This window comes from Eumetopias jubatus, unplaced genomic scaffold (assembly GCF_037043125.1).
Source record: "Eumetopias jubatus isolate StellerSeaLion01/CBP00866 unplaced genomic scaffold, mEumJub1_p1.0 scaffold_5, whole genome shotgun sequence".
NCBI lineage: Eukaryota > Metazoa > Chordata > Mammalia > Carnivora > Otariidae > Eumetopias > Eumetopias jubatus.
In genome coordinates, this window is record NW_028274811.1 from 92,609,982 (window position 1) to 92,627,154 (window position 17,173).

The window sequence follows — 17,173 nt, forward strand, 5'->3', positions numbered from 1 at the left end:
TTGTATAAAATGGAAGTAATGATGGGACCTACTTCAAAGAGCTAGAGTGGGGAGTCAGAGATGTCATGGATGTCCTTAGCACATAGTAAGTGTTTAGCAGATGATTTGTTATTATCTTTGCGGAGGATTGTTTGTCCTGCAGGAACCCGGAGAATGAGGGAAAGAGAAGTCTCCATAAAGAACTCTTCTGAGGCTAGCTGTGCTTCCGGCAGTGGAATGGTGAGGGTCGGGGCACAGGCTTTGTACATTGAAGCCCTAGAAAAGAAATATGATGTACCAGGAAGCATGACCCAGGCATTAGTGAAAGCCTGAACAGCCCGGAGAAAGAAGGATGTTTAAATTATATCACCAAATGATCTGTAGTCTTTATGCCTTGAATTCAATCTGTCCTAGCAGCCTCAGGACCACACTGTTCTGAACATGTCTGTTTATGAGTCTGCCTTCCCCTCTAGATTGGTTGGTCCTCAAGGGCAAGGGCCATGTCATCCTTGGTTTCGTGTCAAGTGTGGGTATGTGACAGAAATTGATTTAGAGATTGGGCTTTTGATCCAAGGGGTCAAAAGACAGATGCCCTGGGACTTTTCCTGAAAGTTTTCTAAAGGGTCACGAGGCTGGTATGATATGAGTGAGGAGCCACTGGAGACCATCTTGGTTACCACAAAGGGAGAGCCTGCCTGAGAGTGATGTCAACCCAGAGGAAAGCAGAACTGAAACAGAGGCAGAAGCCTGATGACATCATGTGAGCACCTGGATCCAGCCATTCCTGAAGCAAGGGTTGACCAGTCTAGTTGTGTGAGTTGTTTCTTAAGTTGTTTTTCTTGAGTTGGGTTTCAGTCTCTTAAAACCCAAAGAGTCTAGATTAGTATGGTCTTTCCCCACCTTTATTTAAAAAAGAAAAAGTCTTGATTATCAGAAGATAGCTATGAAAATGTCCCCTGGCCTAGTAGAAATAAGTGATATCTTTCAGAGGCACGTTTTGCCTTAGTTCTGCAACAGGCACATCTAGGGTCCGATCCTTCTTCTACCTTGAAGGGACCCTGGTTTTCTCACCTGTAAAATGAGACCAACATTGTTGTGAAGATTCATCCAGAGAAGTAGGAAAATCGTGGTTTCTTCAGCTTCATAAATGCAACTCCATTTCTCTTACCCCGTTGCTCCCCAAACTCAGTGTCACCAAACCAGACTATTTCAGCAAACCAGGAAAAACAGGCCTGAGCAGCTCCACCTTCTCCCTTCCCCCCGCTACTCCTGATACCATGCAAGGCTCCACCCCCAGAAATCTGGGTCCTAAAGCCTGGTCTGGAGGAAGCCCAACCAAACTGGTCAGGCGGGCTTGGCCTCCACTGGAAGCTTGTAGGCCTTTATCTCCACCGTGACTAAATTTGGATCTCAAACTCAGACAATCAGCCTGGGAATTCCTGACGAATTCCAGCAAAGGTTAGCTGTTTTCATTGGTTTTTACAGAGACAGGAGATACTTTTTCCAAGTAACAAGTTTAAAAGCAGTAACTTGTCATTAGAGAAAATTTAGAAAACGGGGAAAAGTCCAATAATACCATTATCCTGACACAGGCCCCATGGAGATTTTTGCTTCTTTCCTGTTGGTTATTCCAACGGTCTTGTTTGGAGGCTGTTGTTTGTTCGTTTGCTTGCTTGCTTGTTTTTACATCCACGAGATCAGAGTGTCTGTGTAGTTTTACATCTTGATTTTCCCACCATGTTTTGACATAAACATGTTCCCGGGTTACAAACTCTTTGCTGAGTGCCAGACGCGGTGCCTAGCACATCACCAGGATGATCTCAGTAATGCTCACACCCATCCTAAAATCAAGAAACCTTACGATTCTTTCTCTGCAGATGAGCAAACTGAGGCACAAAGAGGTTAAGTGTCTCCCCCAATGTCATGGTGAGGACCAGGCTATCTGGCTTCACGGGCCATACTATTAACTAGTTATACATCTGTATCACAGTTCGTTCAAACTTTCTTAGAGAGATAGAGATGCCCACTGCTCCTGCTTGCCCAGCACTAGTTTTTCACTGGAGACTGCGATTTCCTAGTCTCATTTCTAGGAAAGCAGCTATTGGGTGGAGTTGAGCGCCTATGCTGGGTCTGGCCAATCAGAGGCCCATTATCGCCCTGGCCTCTGTGATTGGCTCAGGAAGGGGCACGTGATCCAGGTGGGCCCACAAGGGGAGGCAGTGGACTGCGCCTGCGTTGTGCTGCGGCCAGTTGTCTTCGGAACCTGCCTGGGAATGGGCCGCAGCAAAGGAGGACAGAGCGAGAAGCGGGGGAGAACAAGTCCTGTTGCAGCATTTCAGATTCTGGATCCAGTAGCACCTGAAGTGGGTTCTTGGGTTCATGGTACTGGACTTTGCAGTTAGCTGAGCTTTTTAATTCCCTTAAACCAGTTTGAGTTTGGTTTCTGTCACTTGCAACCGAGAGTTCTGGCAAGTTCACCATTGCTGTTGGACGTTAGGGTGGCTTATACAATTTTTTTTTTACCATTATAATGCTGCAATGAACATCTTTACATATAGAGCTTATCCTTGATTAGAACTATTTCCTTGTGATACTTTCACAAAAGTTACTTGGCAAGGCTCAAACATTATCAGTATCCTATGGACATTTTGCAGATTGTTCCCTCAAGGTCGGCAGTATTTTGTACCCCTCACCTTCACTCCCCAACAGTATGTGCAACTGCGATTTTTAAAATTGAGTTCTGAAGAAGCTTTCTTTTTTAACAAGCCAAAGTTGTATTTGTTTTTTAAACAGAAAAATTATGTTAATATAAAACAGATAAAAATAGACAAAACCCAAAACACACAACACACAAAAGCACAACACACAGGACCAGTGCAAACCCTTTCCAACCCACTCCCCCCAAGTTTTAAAACCTTTATTACAGATCCCCAAAGATTAGATTGTATTGGAGAAGTCACAGTATTGAATCAGAAAAATAAGAAAAGAGACATTTTTAAAAAAGGTCTGTATACAGGTAGTGGGGGGGATGGGATGAGAGAGTACACTTCATCACTCCTACATCAAAAACATAATGCAGAAGGGTTTCAGTGATGAGCACATATTTCTAGAATACCACTATGTATGCTAGTCCCCTGCCCACTTTTTAAAGTTGCTTTTAAAAAGGATAAAAAGTGCACAGACACTTTCGTAAGGCACAGACAGATTGGTGTACAAGTCATTTCATTAGGGGCTTGGGGAAGACAATTAAATACCAAGAAATGCCACGTGTTCCTGAGCAGGCGTCCCTCTGCCAGAACTGGGGCAGGGATGGGATTGGGCAGGGGGAAGTTACTGCCTCTTGTTCTCCAAGACTTTGCACAAGCCCATTCTCAACTGGAACTGACGGGGCTCCCCGGGGACCTAGGTATTGATTCCAGCAACCACTCCCAAGCCTGAAAGTAGCAGGTAGCCATCTCCCCACGGGTCTCCCTGGTGGGACCTGAGGGTAATCATCCAGTGGTGGGGCCTTTGAGGGTTCTGCCCAAGGCCATTTTGGCAGCAGCTCACTGACAAGGTGCCTGGCACTTCTAATGCAGAGCAGGCTTCTCGAAGCACGCAGCAGGCTCTGGGTCAGGAGAGCAGTCATGGACACTCACCAGAATAGATCCCCAAAGGCAAGAGAATGGCCAAGAAAGCCCAAAGATTCTGTCCCTAGCATCTCATTACCCTCTAATGTCTCTGCCTCTGAAGGCAGAGCTAGGGTTTTGTCCTCTCTGCTCCGCATTCCCAGCACCCCACACCTAGTAGGCATGCAGCAGATGCTTGTTGAATGACTTTGTGTGCATGTATATGTGGTGTTTACCAAACCCCTGAGCCCTCGTAACCTGATTTCGGATTTCTCCCGTAAATCTTTAATGAGTACCTACTATGTACTAGCACAGGACCCAACGCTGGAGGGAGCAAATAAAAGTTTAAAAATCTGTCCAGCCCTGGACTGTCTGCTCCCTGCGGCTCTGTCTTCAGGCCCAGTTCCCAACACTGTGTCCAGAACACAGGCCATGCTGATGAGTGGGTGTTTAGCAAAGTGTTACCGCATGTAGAGGGGCAGCTGCCCTGAGCAGCTAAAGCCCAGCAGCCTCCCAGTTCTGGGAATGGACTAGGAAAAGGAGCTTGTGTTGACTTGGAAAGAGCCCAGTTTCTCTGGTGGTTCAAAATAACCAGGCACAAGACCACAACAAGAGAGTATCTTCTGGTCTCCCCCTTCTTAGCCCTAGCGTCCCTGCCTGAGGGGGTGGGGGTGGCAGTGTTGAAGCCCAGGAAGGTGGTGGGACAATGCCCTCAGCCCCTCCACGAAGTTGCCCCATACGTGCACCCCTGTGTCACCAAAGGAGGCCTTCAGGCTGGACTCAGGATCTCACATAGCTCAGCTCTGCCAGGAGAAGGTGGGCAGCAGGAAGGTGAGCCTGAAAGGAAGGACACTTGTCCTTCTAGGGTATGGGTGGCAGAGGGACCACAGCCTGGGGCTGGAAACCTCCATACAGGCACAGGTGCCCAAGCTCTCTCCAGGGGCTGCCCAGAGAAGTTTCAAGAAAGAAAACTCAAGGCCATCTCAAGCTTTCCGGGGCTTGGGGCCAGGCAGCTGAGAGAGTGGAATTCAGCACCAGACACTCCTGGGTTTGAATCCCAGCCCTACCACCTATTGCATGTGATCTTATCACTTCACTCACAGGACCTCAGTTCTCTTACCTGTCAAATGGGAATAATACCATGGTTTGTCAATTCTAAATAGCACAGCTGTTTTTTTTTCCCCCCACATTTCAAGTCTGATTAGAATGACTCATATAGCTGTGGTATCTTACAGTTATATTCGAATTTTTTCCCTTAGCGGTACATAAAATTGTGTATTTTACCATCGGTGGTGTTTTAGATGTGGCCCAGTGGGGTAAGAAGGCCTGCCTCACAGGATCGATGCGTGGAGACGCCTCTCCAGCCCGGCGCCGCAGCGCGTAATGACGGGAAGTGAAAGAGAGGGCTTCCCTTTCCTCTTTCTCCCGCCATGTGAGGGCCACGTGAGCAGCTCCTCTATAGCACTGAATAAATCACTGTAGAGCATCAGGAAATGTCTGGGTTTTAGAAGATAAACACCCCCTTAATTCCTCTTGGAAACAGGGAGGCTATTTATAGCAGCTGCGGAGCAAGTTAAACAGGCCACCAGCTCCTTTTGATCCAGGTAACAGGTCACCAGGAGCATGGCCCGGTCCACGTCGGGTCCAGGCCCTCAGTCACTGGTTTCCTGGTGGTGGCTGTACATGGCCCTGGCTGGAACCCAGGGGTGGGGGCAGTTAGGAAGGGCAAGAGGCAGCGGAGACCAGCTGCCTCCCGCTGGCTTCGAGGACCACCAGAGCTTGTGACTGGCTCAATCCGGTCAGCGGGCACTGCTGCCTGGAGAACCAGCTCTGGTGGGGAGGAGGTCACAAGTCCTCTCCCACACGGTCTGGGCCCATACATGGGGAAAGTGGAAGGCTCCTGCTGGCCAGACGCAGCTGGGCACGGAGTGCTACCCAGCGTCTCTGGCTCTTGTCCTCCCCAAAAACTTCCATCACAAAATTTAAAGGTGGGCAAGTTTCCCAGATTCACTAGGGGGACAAAAACCAATCAGGGGTTCTTGCAGGGGCAAGAGTGGGGGTTTTGAAGTTGAGATCAGGTCAGAACACTATGACCACTCCAGGCAGAGAAGAAGCAGGTGGTCCAAGACCTAGAACATTACAAAGACCACCTGGTCTTACAGGCTTTGATTTGATGAGGGCCCAACTGGGCTGGGCTCTGGGCCCCCAGACACCCAGCACACATGTGTTCTACGAATGCAGAAACTGAATGTTCTCCTTTCTCTGCCATCATCTGTGCAGCAGAGGAACAGATTAGGAATTGTAGTAAAAATGTTACCTGTTCTTTGTAGGGTGTCTTGGGCTTTTTAGATGTTATGCTGGTTCTGGAGTGGGAAGGTACTGGGCCTCACGTTGGACAGATTGAGAACTGAGAGTCAGAGAGGCCCAGGGACTTCCTTAAAAGTACAGCACAAGATAGGGCAGAGGTTAGGCCCTGAACTGGGGGCAGAAGGGAGGACGCCGGCCTGGGCCAGCCTATCAGACCAGGGGTGGTGTGGGAGTCTGCAGACATGGGCCTCCACAGGGGTGAGGAAGTCGGGGACAGGGCCACGTCCCAGGAAATGCCTGCAAATGGCCCTGGGAAGGGGGAGAGTCCCAAGGTCAGCATTTTAATGTCTCAGCTCTTAACATCTTAATGATCATTTAACATCTTAGTAATCAGCAGCGAAAGGGACGCTGAGAATCAGAACCAGTTGCAAAGTCTTTTCTTCCTACTGCCTCCCCGGCAGGCTGTCCTGGTGATGCCCACGGCTGCTGGTGAATGCCAGGCCCGGGCTGACAACACGAACTGTGAAGAGCCGTCTGTGTGATGGGGTGGGCTTTCCAACTGCAGGTGAGTCACCTGCCTCCAGGATTCTTTCTCCCCAGGAAAAGAGAACCTGCTGCTTGCCTTCTTCTTGGGGACAGCAAGGGATGGGACAGACGAAAAGCATCTAGAGGGACCGAGTCAAGGTGCACTATGCTTATTATTAGGCTGTCTGGGGTGAAGGGGTGAAGAGGCTTCTGGGGATGACACCACCCAGAGCTCTCGGTGGGCCGCAGCACCCATCAAAACTCCTCTCCAGGACTGAGGAAGAAACTAAAAAAGCAAATTGTTCTTTTCTGTTCTCCACCCACCTTCCCCCCAAGGCGTTGCTGCTTTGGAGCTGTAAACAATGAGCTATTTTTTCCTTCCCTTAGAAAATCTGAGTGTCCCTTTTCTATACCATCCAAGGGAGTTCTGTTTAGGTGCAGGCTTCATACATTCAAAACCAGCTGACGTTACAGCCCCAGAAAGTGAACAATTTCTAGTCACGCTACCGTCTGGGCTCTGGATTGCACATTCCTTAGTGTTAAATAACCTCCCAGAGCCAGGATCCCTGGATAAATACCTATGCGTTCTCTCTCACTCGTTCGCTCACACACATTCTCTCTCTCTTCTCTGGCCACGCCCTCCCCTCACCCTCTCTCACACACACTCAACCCAACTCCAGCAAAAAGCATTGCACAGGGAGTGCTGTTTCCCAGCCGAGAGGTCACCGAGGGACAGGGTGGTCTGCTAGGCAGTTCCTGAGCTTGCTTTTGGGACGGCCTTTTGGGGGCAAAGCACTTTTGAGCCAGAAGCAGCCCCTGCCTGGGCTCAGACCTCCAGGGCCTCAGCTCCAGGACTGTCACGCCTTGCCCACCACTGGAGAGTGGCAGATGGGACGGCCACTGCCCTTGGACTCCGTGGTGGCCATAGTGGTTGTCTGGCTCAGGGGGCCTTCAGAAAGGTGACCTTGCTCTGGCCAAGGCCCACTGGCAGGCCAGGCTACGGCCTGTAGATCTTAATGACATCCTTGATGGGTCGCCGGCAGATGGGGCAGCAGGCGCGGGCCTGCCTCTTGAGCCGTAGGCCACAGCTGTGGCACAGACACATATGTCCACACGTGTAGATGACTGTGTCCACTTCCCCGTCAAAGCACACCGTGCACTCGCCATTCTTGCTGCCTGCCGGCTCTGGTGGGGAGAACACAGGGGACACTGGGGGGCTCAGCGGGGAGCTGGGTGCGGTCACTGCAGAAAGGGAGAACAAGACAGACCTTAATACTGTGGTTTTCACGTGGGTTCTTTTGGGGCAACCCCGAGAAGGCAGAGCTTCTATGGCCGAACTTGTGGGGACACAATTTTGAGAGACACCAATTTGGGGTTTTTCTCCTGGGCTTTGCCCCCTTCCCTACCCTCCTTCCCCCAAGCATCAAACACCATGATCACCCTTTGGGACAGGACATGGAGATTTCTCCTCGCTCTAGACGACTGTACAGCCATGGAAGGAGAGGATGCAAGGGGGTGGGGGGAAAGGTGGCCATCCTTGCTTAGCCTCAGGAAGGCTCTGGCACAGCTGAAGGAGCCAGGCCAGCCACCAGCCCCTACCCCCTCTAGGGTTTATACCTCCTTACCCAGGGATGACTCAGATGCTGAGGAGGACTGGTTGACACTGAAGGCCATATCAGAATCGCTATCATCCTGGGAGCCGCTGAGGGACCCTGATGGGGACGTGGTCGCAGGGCTGGACTGCAAGGTGCCTGAGACCAAAGAGACTCCATCAGGGGCAGTGGAAGGTGAGTCCTGTTCTGCTAGTCCCTGGCTCTTCACTCTTTTGCACCTTAGCTTCCCCATCTGTCTAATGGGGGGATAAGAGTTATCTCCCAGGTTTCTACTAAGGATTGATGGAATTGTACATGTGTGGTGGACACCTATTCTTTGCCTGCTCAGCCTCCATTCCTGTTTATTTCAGAAACAGTACCAGGATTTTTTGTTGGGGCACTTACTTCACCCTCACTCACATGATCCAGGCCAGGCCAAAAAGAACTTCCACCCCTTGGTCTCAATGATGGTTTAGGTAAGGCTACATAACCCAGTGAAGGTCAAAGAGGTCTTCATGAGAACACTACAACTGTTGGGAAAGAAGGGACGCATCCATTGGGAGGTAGGTCTGGCACTGTAGCGCCTGCCTGAGAGTGAAGCCAACATAGGGGAAAGTGAGCTTTGGTGATGGGATCCTGATGACATGCTTTTAAAACCTCAACCCATCTATTCCTGAATCCATCCAATATACTCCCAGACTTTTGAGGTATGTGTACCCATACATTTCCCTTTCAGTTTAGGGCACTTTGGGGTTTTGTCACTTGCAACTACAAGATTCCTGACTAGTAGTAGTCAACACGAATGAGTTTTCTCCCTTATGTTCACTGCTGGTTCAGATAATAATGGGTTATTTCTTAGGTGAGAGAGATGTTCCTTCCCTTACCCTACTTGAGGATGGATGGACAGATAATGCAGTGTCAGGGTTGCTGTCAGGTAGAAATCAAGAGGGCAAGTCCCTGGCCTCCAAAAGAAGTCACTTCCATTCTACCTTCTCTTCCTGACCACTCAAGGACTCATCCTGGTTCCTCTGGAGGTGCTGGGGAGGAGGGTAAGGAAGACTGATTCTAGGCTTAGTTCTTGCCAAAGCCCCAGTGGGAACTTAGGCAACTCATCTCAGGGTAAATGGTGACTATGTCTTGTCATTCCTTAAAAAACAAAAACAAAAACAAAAAAAAACCCCAACAAAAGATACCACTGCTTCCTTGTTCCTCCTCTGCCTGCCAACAGCAGTCATTGTTGTTACTACGCATTAAACATGCTGAAGGTGGCAGGCACCTGCTGAAAGCATTATATGCACCTCATCATTTCATCCTCATGACAATGCCAGGATGCAGTTAATTGCTCCCTCTGTACACAAAAGGAATCCAAGGCTCAGAGAGGGTCTGTGATTTGCCCAACATCTCCATGGCTGACCAGCTATGTGACTGGGACAGTCAGTTAATCCCTATGTACTCCAATCTGCTTATCTGTGGATGGGATAATGATTTTGGTTTCATAGAGGCATCAGGAGTATAAAATTGAATGAGATAACAGGAAATGTTCATCCTTTCTGTTACCATTTGGACTGACTTCTTGAATCATGAAAATGGAGCTGTGCTCTCTGGGAACCTTCCCTGACCACCACCTCCATTCTACCAAATGGGAGAGAAGCCCCTCTGCAGTGGCCCACATCACACGGTGCGGCTTTCCATTCAGGTGTGTCTGTAAGCTCCTGCGGGGCATGGCCTATGTCCTGTCCTCTGCCGTGCTCCATCCTGGAGCCCAGGGCCTGGCCCACAGCTGGTGGGTGCTCCGTGTCTATTGGTGGCATGAATGAAGGCAAAATCATGTCAAAATAAGATGATTCAAGGCTCCATCCCATTTTCTGTGGACGCTGTTATTCTGATGTCCTCTTTTAAGTGTAGTTGTGTTTACTTTTTCTCCTACAACTTACATGCCTCATGTATGTAAAAAATAAATATGTGATATAGGTCATAACAGAAATAAAAATTACACTGACCATTTACCGACTGCATAAAGCCTTCCAGGCCCTGACCCCAGTGGGAACTGAGGTCCGCGTTGGCAAAGTGTGGGCTTAAGAGCAGCAACATGGACATCCCTGGGACACTTGTTAGAACCGTATTTCGGGGCTGCCCCTACTAAATCAGAAACTCTGGGTGGAGGCGGAAGGGTGCTCATACGCGCTCAAGCCTGGGAAGCGCGCCTGGGCCTCAGTGGTGTGGCTCGAGCTACCCAGCGGCAGCCCCGTGCTATGCGCGCGGTCGGTCGGGGAACTCACCGAGGAGGCGCAGCTGGCCGGCGGCGCCGCCGCGCACGGCGAAGAAGGCCCAGAGCGCCTGCGTGGTGTCGACGCACAGCAGGCGGCCGCGCGGGCGCCCGTTGACGCCCAGGAGCACGTCGCCGCCGGGCCGCAGCGTGAAGCTGAGTGCGTCGCCGCCGCTCGGCACGGGCCCGGCACGCGCAACCACCCAGTACTCCTTGCGGTCGAGCAGCGCGTCGGGGTCGGCCGGCAGCTCCGCTGGTCGGAGCCCGCCCGGGTCGCACGACGTGATGCCGAAGGCCAGCGCGCCGGGCGCCGCCAGCCCCGGGCGGCCCACCTCCACGAAGAGGCTTTCGCCGGGTCGCAGCGGGCGTTCGGAGAAGACAAGCGTGCGGCCGCCGTCGGGCCGCGGCGCGCAGGCCACTTTGCGGTCGGCGGACAGGCTCACGTCGGGTCCGCGCGTCGCGTGGAAGCGCAGGTCAGCCTCGAGCAGCGCCGGCGACGATGCGGGCCGCGGGCGCTCGCGAGGCCCGCACGGGATGGCGGCGGCCGAGGCGTCGGCGGGCAGCGGGCCCGGGGCGCGGCCCAGCGCCAGGTGACCCAACTTGGCCACCACCTGGTTGTTCTCGAGCTCGTTGTTGTCGAAGTTGGCGGCGTCGTGGCTGCTGGGCGGCAGGCAGGCGCTGAAGCGGGCCTGGCTGAGGCGCGCGGGCGTCAGCGTGTCGGCGAATGCGCTCTCTGCCCCAGGGCAGAAGGGGGGTGGTGAGGGTGCGGGCCGCCGGTGGGGAGCCCCCGGCCACCCGCAGGCCTCGGTCCCCCCCCTCTCTCCCGCCCCCTCCCCACAGCCCCTCACTTCTTTTTCTAGTTCACGTGTATATTGATTCAAGAACCACAGGTGCACAGAATCTGAGTAAGCACAATCCTGTGTGACTTCTCTTTGGGATGGGCAGATAAGGCCCTTTCTCCGTTTATTCCTTCCTTCGTCCCTCCATCCCTCCTTCCTTCACTCTTCCTCCCTCCTTCTTCCTTACCCCACTCCAGAGGTTTTCTCATACTTTGGAAGATGTGAAAACCCTTTATTGTTGGCCTCCCCAACTAGAACATAAGCTCCAAGAAGTGAATCCTTCTGCTCTTTGTGGCCTTATATGACAGGCGCTATTTTAAGCTCCCTTCGCGTGTTATCTGAGTCCTCACACAACCTGTGAGGTGTGTTCTGTTACTACCAGCCATTTCACAAAGAAGGGAGGTGAGGCACAGAGGGGTTAAAGAATGCGACTAAGGTCACACAGCAACTGGCAAAGCCACAACGAGAACCCAGGCTCTTCAACACGTGCTGACTCTGAAAGAAGGGAGCACAGAGCCCAGTGCCTGGGTGCTGCACAAACATTGAATATGTTAGCTTTCTGCAAGAGATGACCTCATTTTATGGGACAGAAAACTAAGAGTTTTAAGTCACCGTCATGAAAATATTTTTGAATAATTTTTAGTGGGATGGAAACATGTTCTTGATACTACATATTATATAGTTAAGTAAAAAAACAAAATAGTGTTTCATTTAGGTAATACAGGTCTTCATACTTTGGTAGGTTACTTGTCGATTGTCTCCCCAACTAAAATGTGAGTCCTTGCCTGTCTGTTCACCACCACCTTCTCAGGGCTTAGCAGGGTTCTGGGCAAAGAACCTTCATTCTTTATTGTATGAATAAATGAATGAACGAGGTTTCTAGAAGACTGCCACTCTGAGTAACAAATCAGGGAAAGAAAGAAACAGTCATTAAAGTATTGTGAAGTTTTTTTAGTGATAAAAATATTCTCATTAACCATAATAAGTAAAGCAAGAAAGTGTTTTTCAAACTTCTGTAACTAGACCCCTGTAGCTAAGATTTGTCATTCTGTAATTTATATCATGGAAAAAACCATTTCTTCCTCTTTAGTTTTCCAAATATAAAATTAAGTCATAATAGTGAATATGCTTTTTCAAAAAGCATGCCCTAGGCCCTAGTGAGAGTCTGATAAGTTACTCCCTACGCCACCTGCAGAAATCCACAGGGCAGATTTTGTAAACTGGCCGTCCACGTTCTGACCTGGCTCACAGAACTGTTTGTTTGGCCTACTGGTATATTATCCAGTATTTATATAATAAATATGTATATTACAAGTCTTATCAGAAAACCCCAATATTTTAAAAAATCTTTTTCAATTACTAGTTAATAATGTGGGAAAACACCAATGATATAAATTAAGTGAACAAAAGAAAATACAAAACAATATATTATTTGATTCCAATGGTGTGGGAAATGTATGTATAGGATGCATAGGAAAAATACAGGAAGGATATACATAACAATGTGAGGGTGGTTATCTCTGGATGGAAATTTGCTTCTTTACAGTTTTTAGATTTTCTCACTTTTCTCTAGTGAACATGTATTGGTTTTGTAATCAGAAAAAAAGGCACATATAAAAGACTAAAACAAGGTTTTCTGTTTTTTTTGTGTTTTTTAAGACATTTTAGATAAGTGGATGTTTCTGGTATAGCATCCACTTCTGGTGGAGCCTCCTGGTGTGATGCACTCTCCCAGGGCTCTCTGTCCTACGCATCCTGCTGGGCCAAGCCAAAAGGCACTGGCCGTGGCTCGCCCTGGGTCTCTGCCCTTGCCAGCGTCTGCTTCTGTCCCCCACCCCAGTGCTCCTCCTCCTTGCCCCACCAGCTCTACATAGGAGTCCATCCTTCAGTGCAGCATTCTAATTAAGAGCATGTCCTGTGGAGACGGTTCAAGTCCTAGGTTCAGCCCTTCCTGGCTTTGTGACTTTAGGTAAGTCAATCTCTCAGAGCCTCAGCTTCCTCAGCTTAAAATGGAACAATCCTGGTCCCCCTCCCTCAGGTTTACAGAGATGAAATTAGATGTTTTTATGAATAGTGTAGCACAGAACATGGGACGAAGTAAGTGCTCAAAACATGTTAATTATCATTATTCCTTCAATGTTTTTTTGAACAAAATGTATAGAGCACTTGCCATGTGCCAAATGCTGTGCTGGGTGCTGGGTGAAGAGAGGTGAACAAGCAAGCACAGCTCCTGTGTCCATGGAACTCCCATTCCAGTGGGAGAGACAGACTTTAATGAAGCATCGGACATAAAACTGTGTAAGTACAAACTGTGATGAGTGCTACTAAGAGCCACCGTCCTGCACGGCTCTTTAAAATGAGCATGTTTCAGTGGGGGAACTCAGACTCTGAAAGGCATGGTGAGTTACTCCACGTCACGCAACCAGAGAGTGACGGGACTGGAGTTCTGAGTGTAAAAGGGGAACTTGGTCAGAAGTGAGGCCACAACGGGTCTTTGTGACAGTGAAGATGGAGTGAAGACCTGAAGGCCAAGGGGGTAGAGTGGTGCCTGGAAAGTGGGGTATAACCATTCCAGGCAGAAGGAATAGATTGTGTGAAGGAACAGCATTTCTGAAGTGAAAGCTTAATCTGCGAGCCTGGTGTAACAACATATGTGACAGCATTTAGCCTGATACCTGGCACACAGCAGCCCCTCAGAAAAGGTTGGTTCTCCTCACTTATCTCTATGCAAGGAGCTTTGTCCCCATCAGGCATTGTCCCTGAGTGAGACAGGCCCAAGACGGCACAGTGCTGGCCTAGGCCTGACACTTCAGAATCCACCTCTCAAAAGATTCTCTGTGGAGAACCAGAAATCCCACAATACCAAGAGGCCCCCAAGGGAGCTTATCAAGATTTCCTAACTTCTAACCTGTGATTTGCCTCCAAACTCTCTAGACCTGATGAAAGTATATACAGATATTTTTTTGAGACCCTACCTACCAGATGCAGTTCTGTGCATTATCCCTATCAGTCCTCACCACTATCTCATGTAGCTCTGTAAAGTGGGCACTTTTCACAGCGGGAGAGCACCGAGGCTCTGAGAAGTGGAGCGAGTTATTTAAGGTCGCACAGCCAGGGGTGACATTAATGGGATTCCTTCTCAGGCTATAGGACTCCAAAACCAGATCCCCTGACCACTAGCAGTACTGCATCCAAAGTTCACCTTTGTTCCACTCTTAGAGCTGCCAGCACGTGGACTCAGCCTCCAGCCAAGTGGCTCTTGGAGTTGCAGTCCCCACGAGTCTAATATGACCCCTAAGAGAATGAGTCCGACAGGTCTGCCCCCACCCCAAACATCTGAATAGCAGTCCCAGGCCAGGCACAGGGGAGACTGGGGTGGCTAGGATTGGCTCCACAACCTCCCACTCTCCCTGGGCCATGTCCAGAGCCTGGCTCTGGATCTGGGAGAAAGCTGGATTCTTTCCTTTCCCTAGCTCTCTCAGGTCAAATATGTCTGGGACTGGAAGTAGAACAGAATTTATGTCTCAAGAGAAACCATATTTGTGTGAAGACGAAAGAAGCCTAGAAGAATTAGAGAAAGGGCCATCCATCAGTCACTTCATTATCTCCAAAGGTGATTCAGGATATGCACTAGAGGCAGAAGGGGCAGGGTATGCTGGCAGAATGGATGTAAGGCAAGGAAAAGAGGAATCAGGAATGACTCCTGAGGTTTTGGACCAGTCAACCAAGTGAGTGGTGCCCTTCAATGACAGTGGGGATGGCTGCCTGAATGTGTTCGGTGTGGAATGCCTTTTGGATGGCAGGAGGAGATGTGAGTAGGTAGAGGGAAGTCTGGACTTCAAGGGAGGCATCAGGGCTGGGAATATGGACTTGGGAGCCAACATCCTAAAAATGGGATTCAAGGCCTGGTGACAGGCTTGGATCATCATCTGGAGAAAGGGTAGATGGGAGAAATGGTCTTGCTTTATGATGGCTTGTTAAACTCCACAGATGTTTTGTACACTTTTCTACGTGCATATTGTATTACATGATAGAGAAGAAAGCTGACAATAGAACCCTGGGGTTCTCAGCATATGGAGACAGGCAGGGAAGGAGCCAAAAAAAGAAGCCAAGGAGGAGCAGCCCAGGGAGGCAAGAGGAAAACCAGAGACTTGTGAAGCCAGGAGGCATGAGCAGGTCAGAGAGGCAGGGAGAGATCACCTGTGCCAAAAGTGAGAGGCCAGGTAAGAGGAAGAGGCTGAGCTCTGGATCTGGCAGCCTGAAGTCTGGTGAGATAATGAGGACAGCTTGGGAGCAGCCAGACTTCAGTGCATGAGGCAGGAATTGGATAAAATCATTGTGAGGAGGTGCATGAGCTCCAGCTACCCCATGTGTCACTGCTGCAGTTGGGAACAATTTTCTTCAAAGTACCTGGTGGTGAACTTAACCCAGGAGAAGATGAAATTGAAGGACTAAAATGCTGACAGAGATACTGGTCATCAAGATCAAGTCCTGCCAGACTGGGTCATTGCTAATTGCATTGGTAACTGGTAGAGACCAAATTTAAACCTCCTCAGTATCCATTTTTTCCTGTACATATTACAAAGCCTAAGGAACATAAGTTGTTTTTGGTTCAACTTCAAGAGGAAGCCTTGTTTATAGTCCCTAAAAATTACAAGCTGGTAGTTATATCATTGTTTGAATTGTATGACAATGCACCAGGCTTATGGATCCATCATTTCTTGTCTCCTTCAACTTCTGAACAGGTTCAGTTTTATATACAGCTGAATTCTGTGCAGTGGTGAAACAAGCAAACAGCCATACACAGTGTAGAATAAACATGGTAGAAAAGTCTTTGGGGGGGTTATTTCTTTCCCACTCCCCAAATTGCTATCCACTTTCTACTGTTTGAATAGTAGAGTTAATGTGGAGAACCATATTATACATGGCCACGTATCCATATATATATAAATGGTATAAACAAATGTGATATATAATTTACTACTGTTTCTGCTCGTACTTCTTTGTACATTAAAGTGGACTTCTTTATTTTAAATTTCACATTAAACTTTTAAAATTAAAAAATACATATTACTGGGATGAGCTAAAGAGGATTGGGATGAGGGAGGTGGAGAGGGTGGCAAAGATATTTTTGAGAAACTTTTGCTCTGAAGAAAGCAGGGAAATGAGAAAGTAGCTGGTGGAGGAGATTGCCAACGGCATTTACAAATATATATATATATATATATATATATATATATATATATATATATATTTACTTATTTGAGAAAGCACGAGCCAGAGGAATGGAGGGAGAATCTCAAGCAGACTCCATGCTGAGCACAGAGCCCAACATGGGGCTCAGTCACATGACCCTGAGATCATGATTTGAACCGAGATCAAAAGTCAGAAGCTTGACCAAATGAGCCACGCAGGCGCCCTAAGGAGATATATATATATATATATATATATAAATGGAAACCAGACCTCTTGTGTGTGCTCATGGGAATGATTTTGTGGGGAGGGAGAAAGTGAGGGTGGAGAAAGGGACAAATGATAAATGATAGGAGCAATGTCTCCAAAGAGGCAGGAGGTACAGGAGCAGAGCTCCTTCAGCCCTGGCCACAGGAGGGCTTACAGCAGGGCAGGGGTATTGGGGCTTTAGAAGGAAAGATGCAGATGCCAGGTCTGTGGGCCACTGAGCCCATGCTTTTCCAACGGAAGAAGACTGGACCAGGGGAGACAGGCCTCCATTGGACCCTGTCTGGTCCTGGATGTGACTTCAGTTTCCTTCTGTAATGTGAGGACCTTCACCCCTGTCTCATAGGTCCATGGGAAAGGTTAATGACAGATCTGTGGAATAACAATGTACTTGGCCCTGTGCCTGGCACAGAGTAGGCCCTCAGGAGCCTGGGAAACCACATTCCTTCAGGCCACCCTGCCAGGCAAATACCTTACTATCAGGCAGGGAGTTGGATGCTGGCCTAGACTGGAGAGAATACATAAACTGCAAAAGCCAGTTTCCCTGTGCTGCTCCCCACTGAGGCTCTGGATGAAGCCACCTGCAGCCATTCCTTC

The 17,173-nt window shown here is 49.2% G+C and overlaps 1 protein-coding gene and 1 pseudogene across 1 annotated transcript in view; one reads left to right on the forward strand and one right to left on the reverse strand.

The window, feature by feature from the left end:
- Positions 1-2,799: 2,799 nt before the first annotated feature.
- NEURL1B (neuralized E3 ubiquitin protein ligase 1B) overlaps positions 2,800-17,173 on the reverse strand; it is a 38,581-nt gene continuing 24,207 nt past the window's right edge. The window contains exons 4-6 of the mRNA XM_088023185.1: positions 10,291-11,010; positions 8,045-8,170; positions 2,800-7,661 (exon numbers count right to left, since the gene is read on the reverse strand). Of these exons, the coding sequence (XP_087879311.1) occupies positions 7,417-7,661; positions 8,045-8,170; positions 10,291-11,010 (1,091 nt within the window). The 3' untranslated portion in view covers positions 2,800-7,416. The remainder of the gene's footprint in view (positions 7,662-8,044; positions 8,171-10,290; positions 11,011-17,173) is intronic.
- On the forward strand, positions 15,285-15,883 carry LOC114208585 (cleavage and polyadenylation specificity factor subunit 5 pseudogene; annotated as a pseudogene).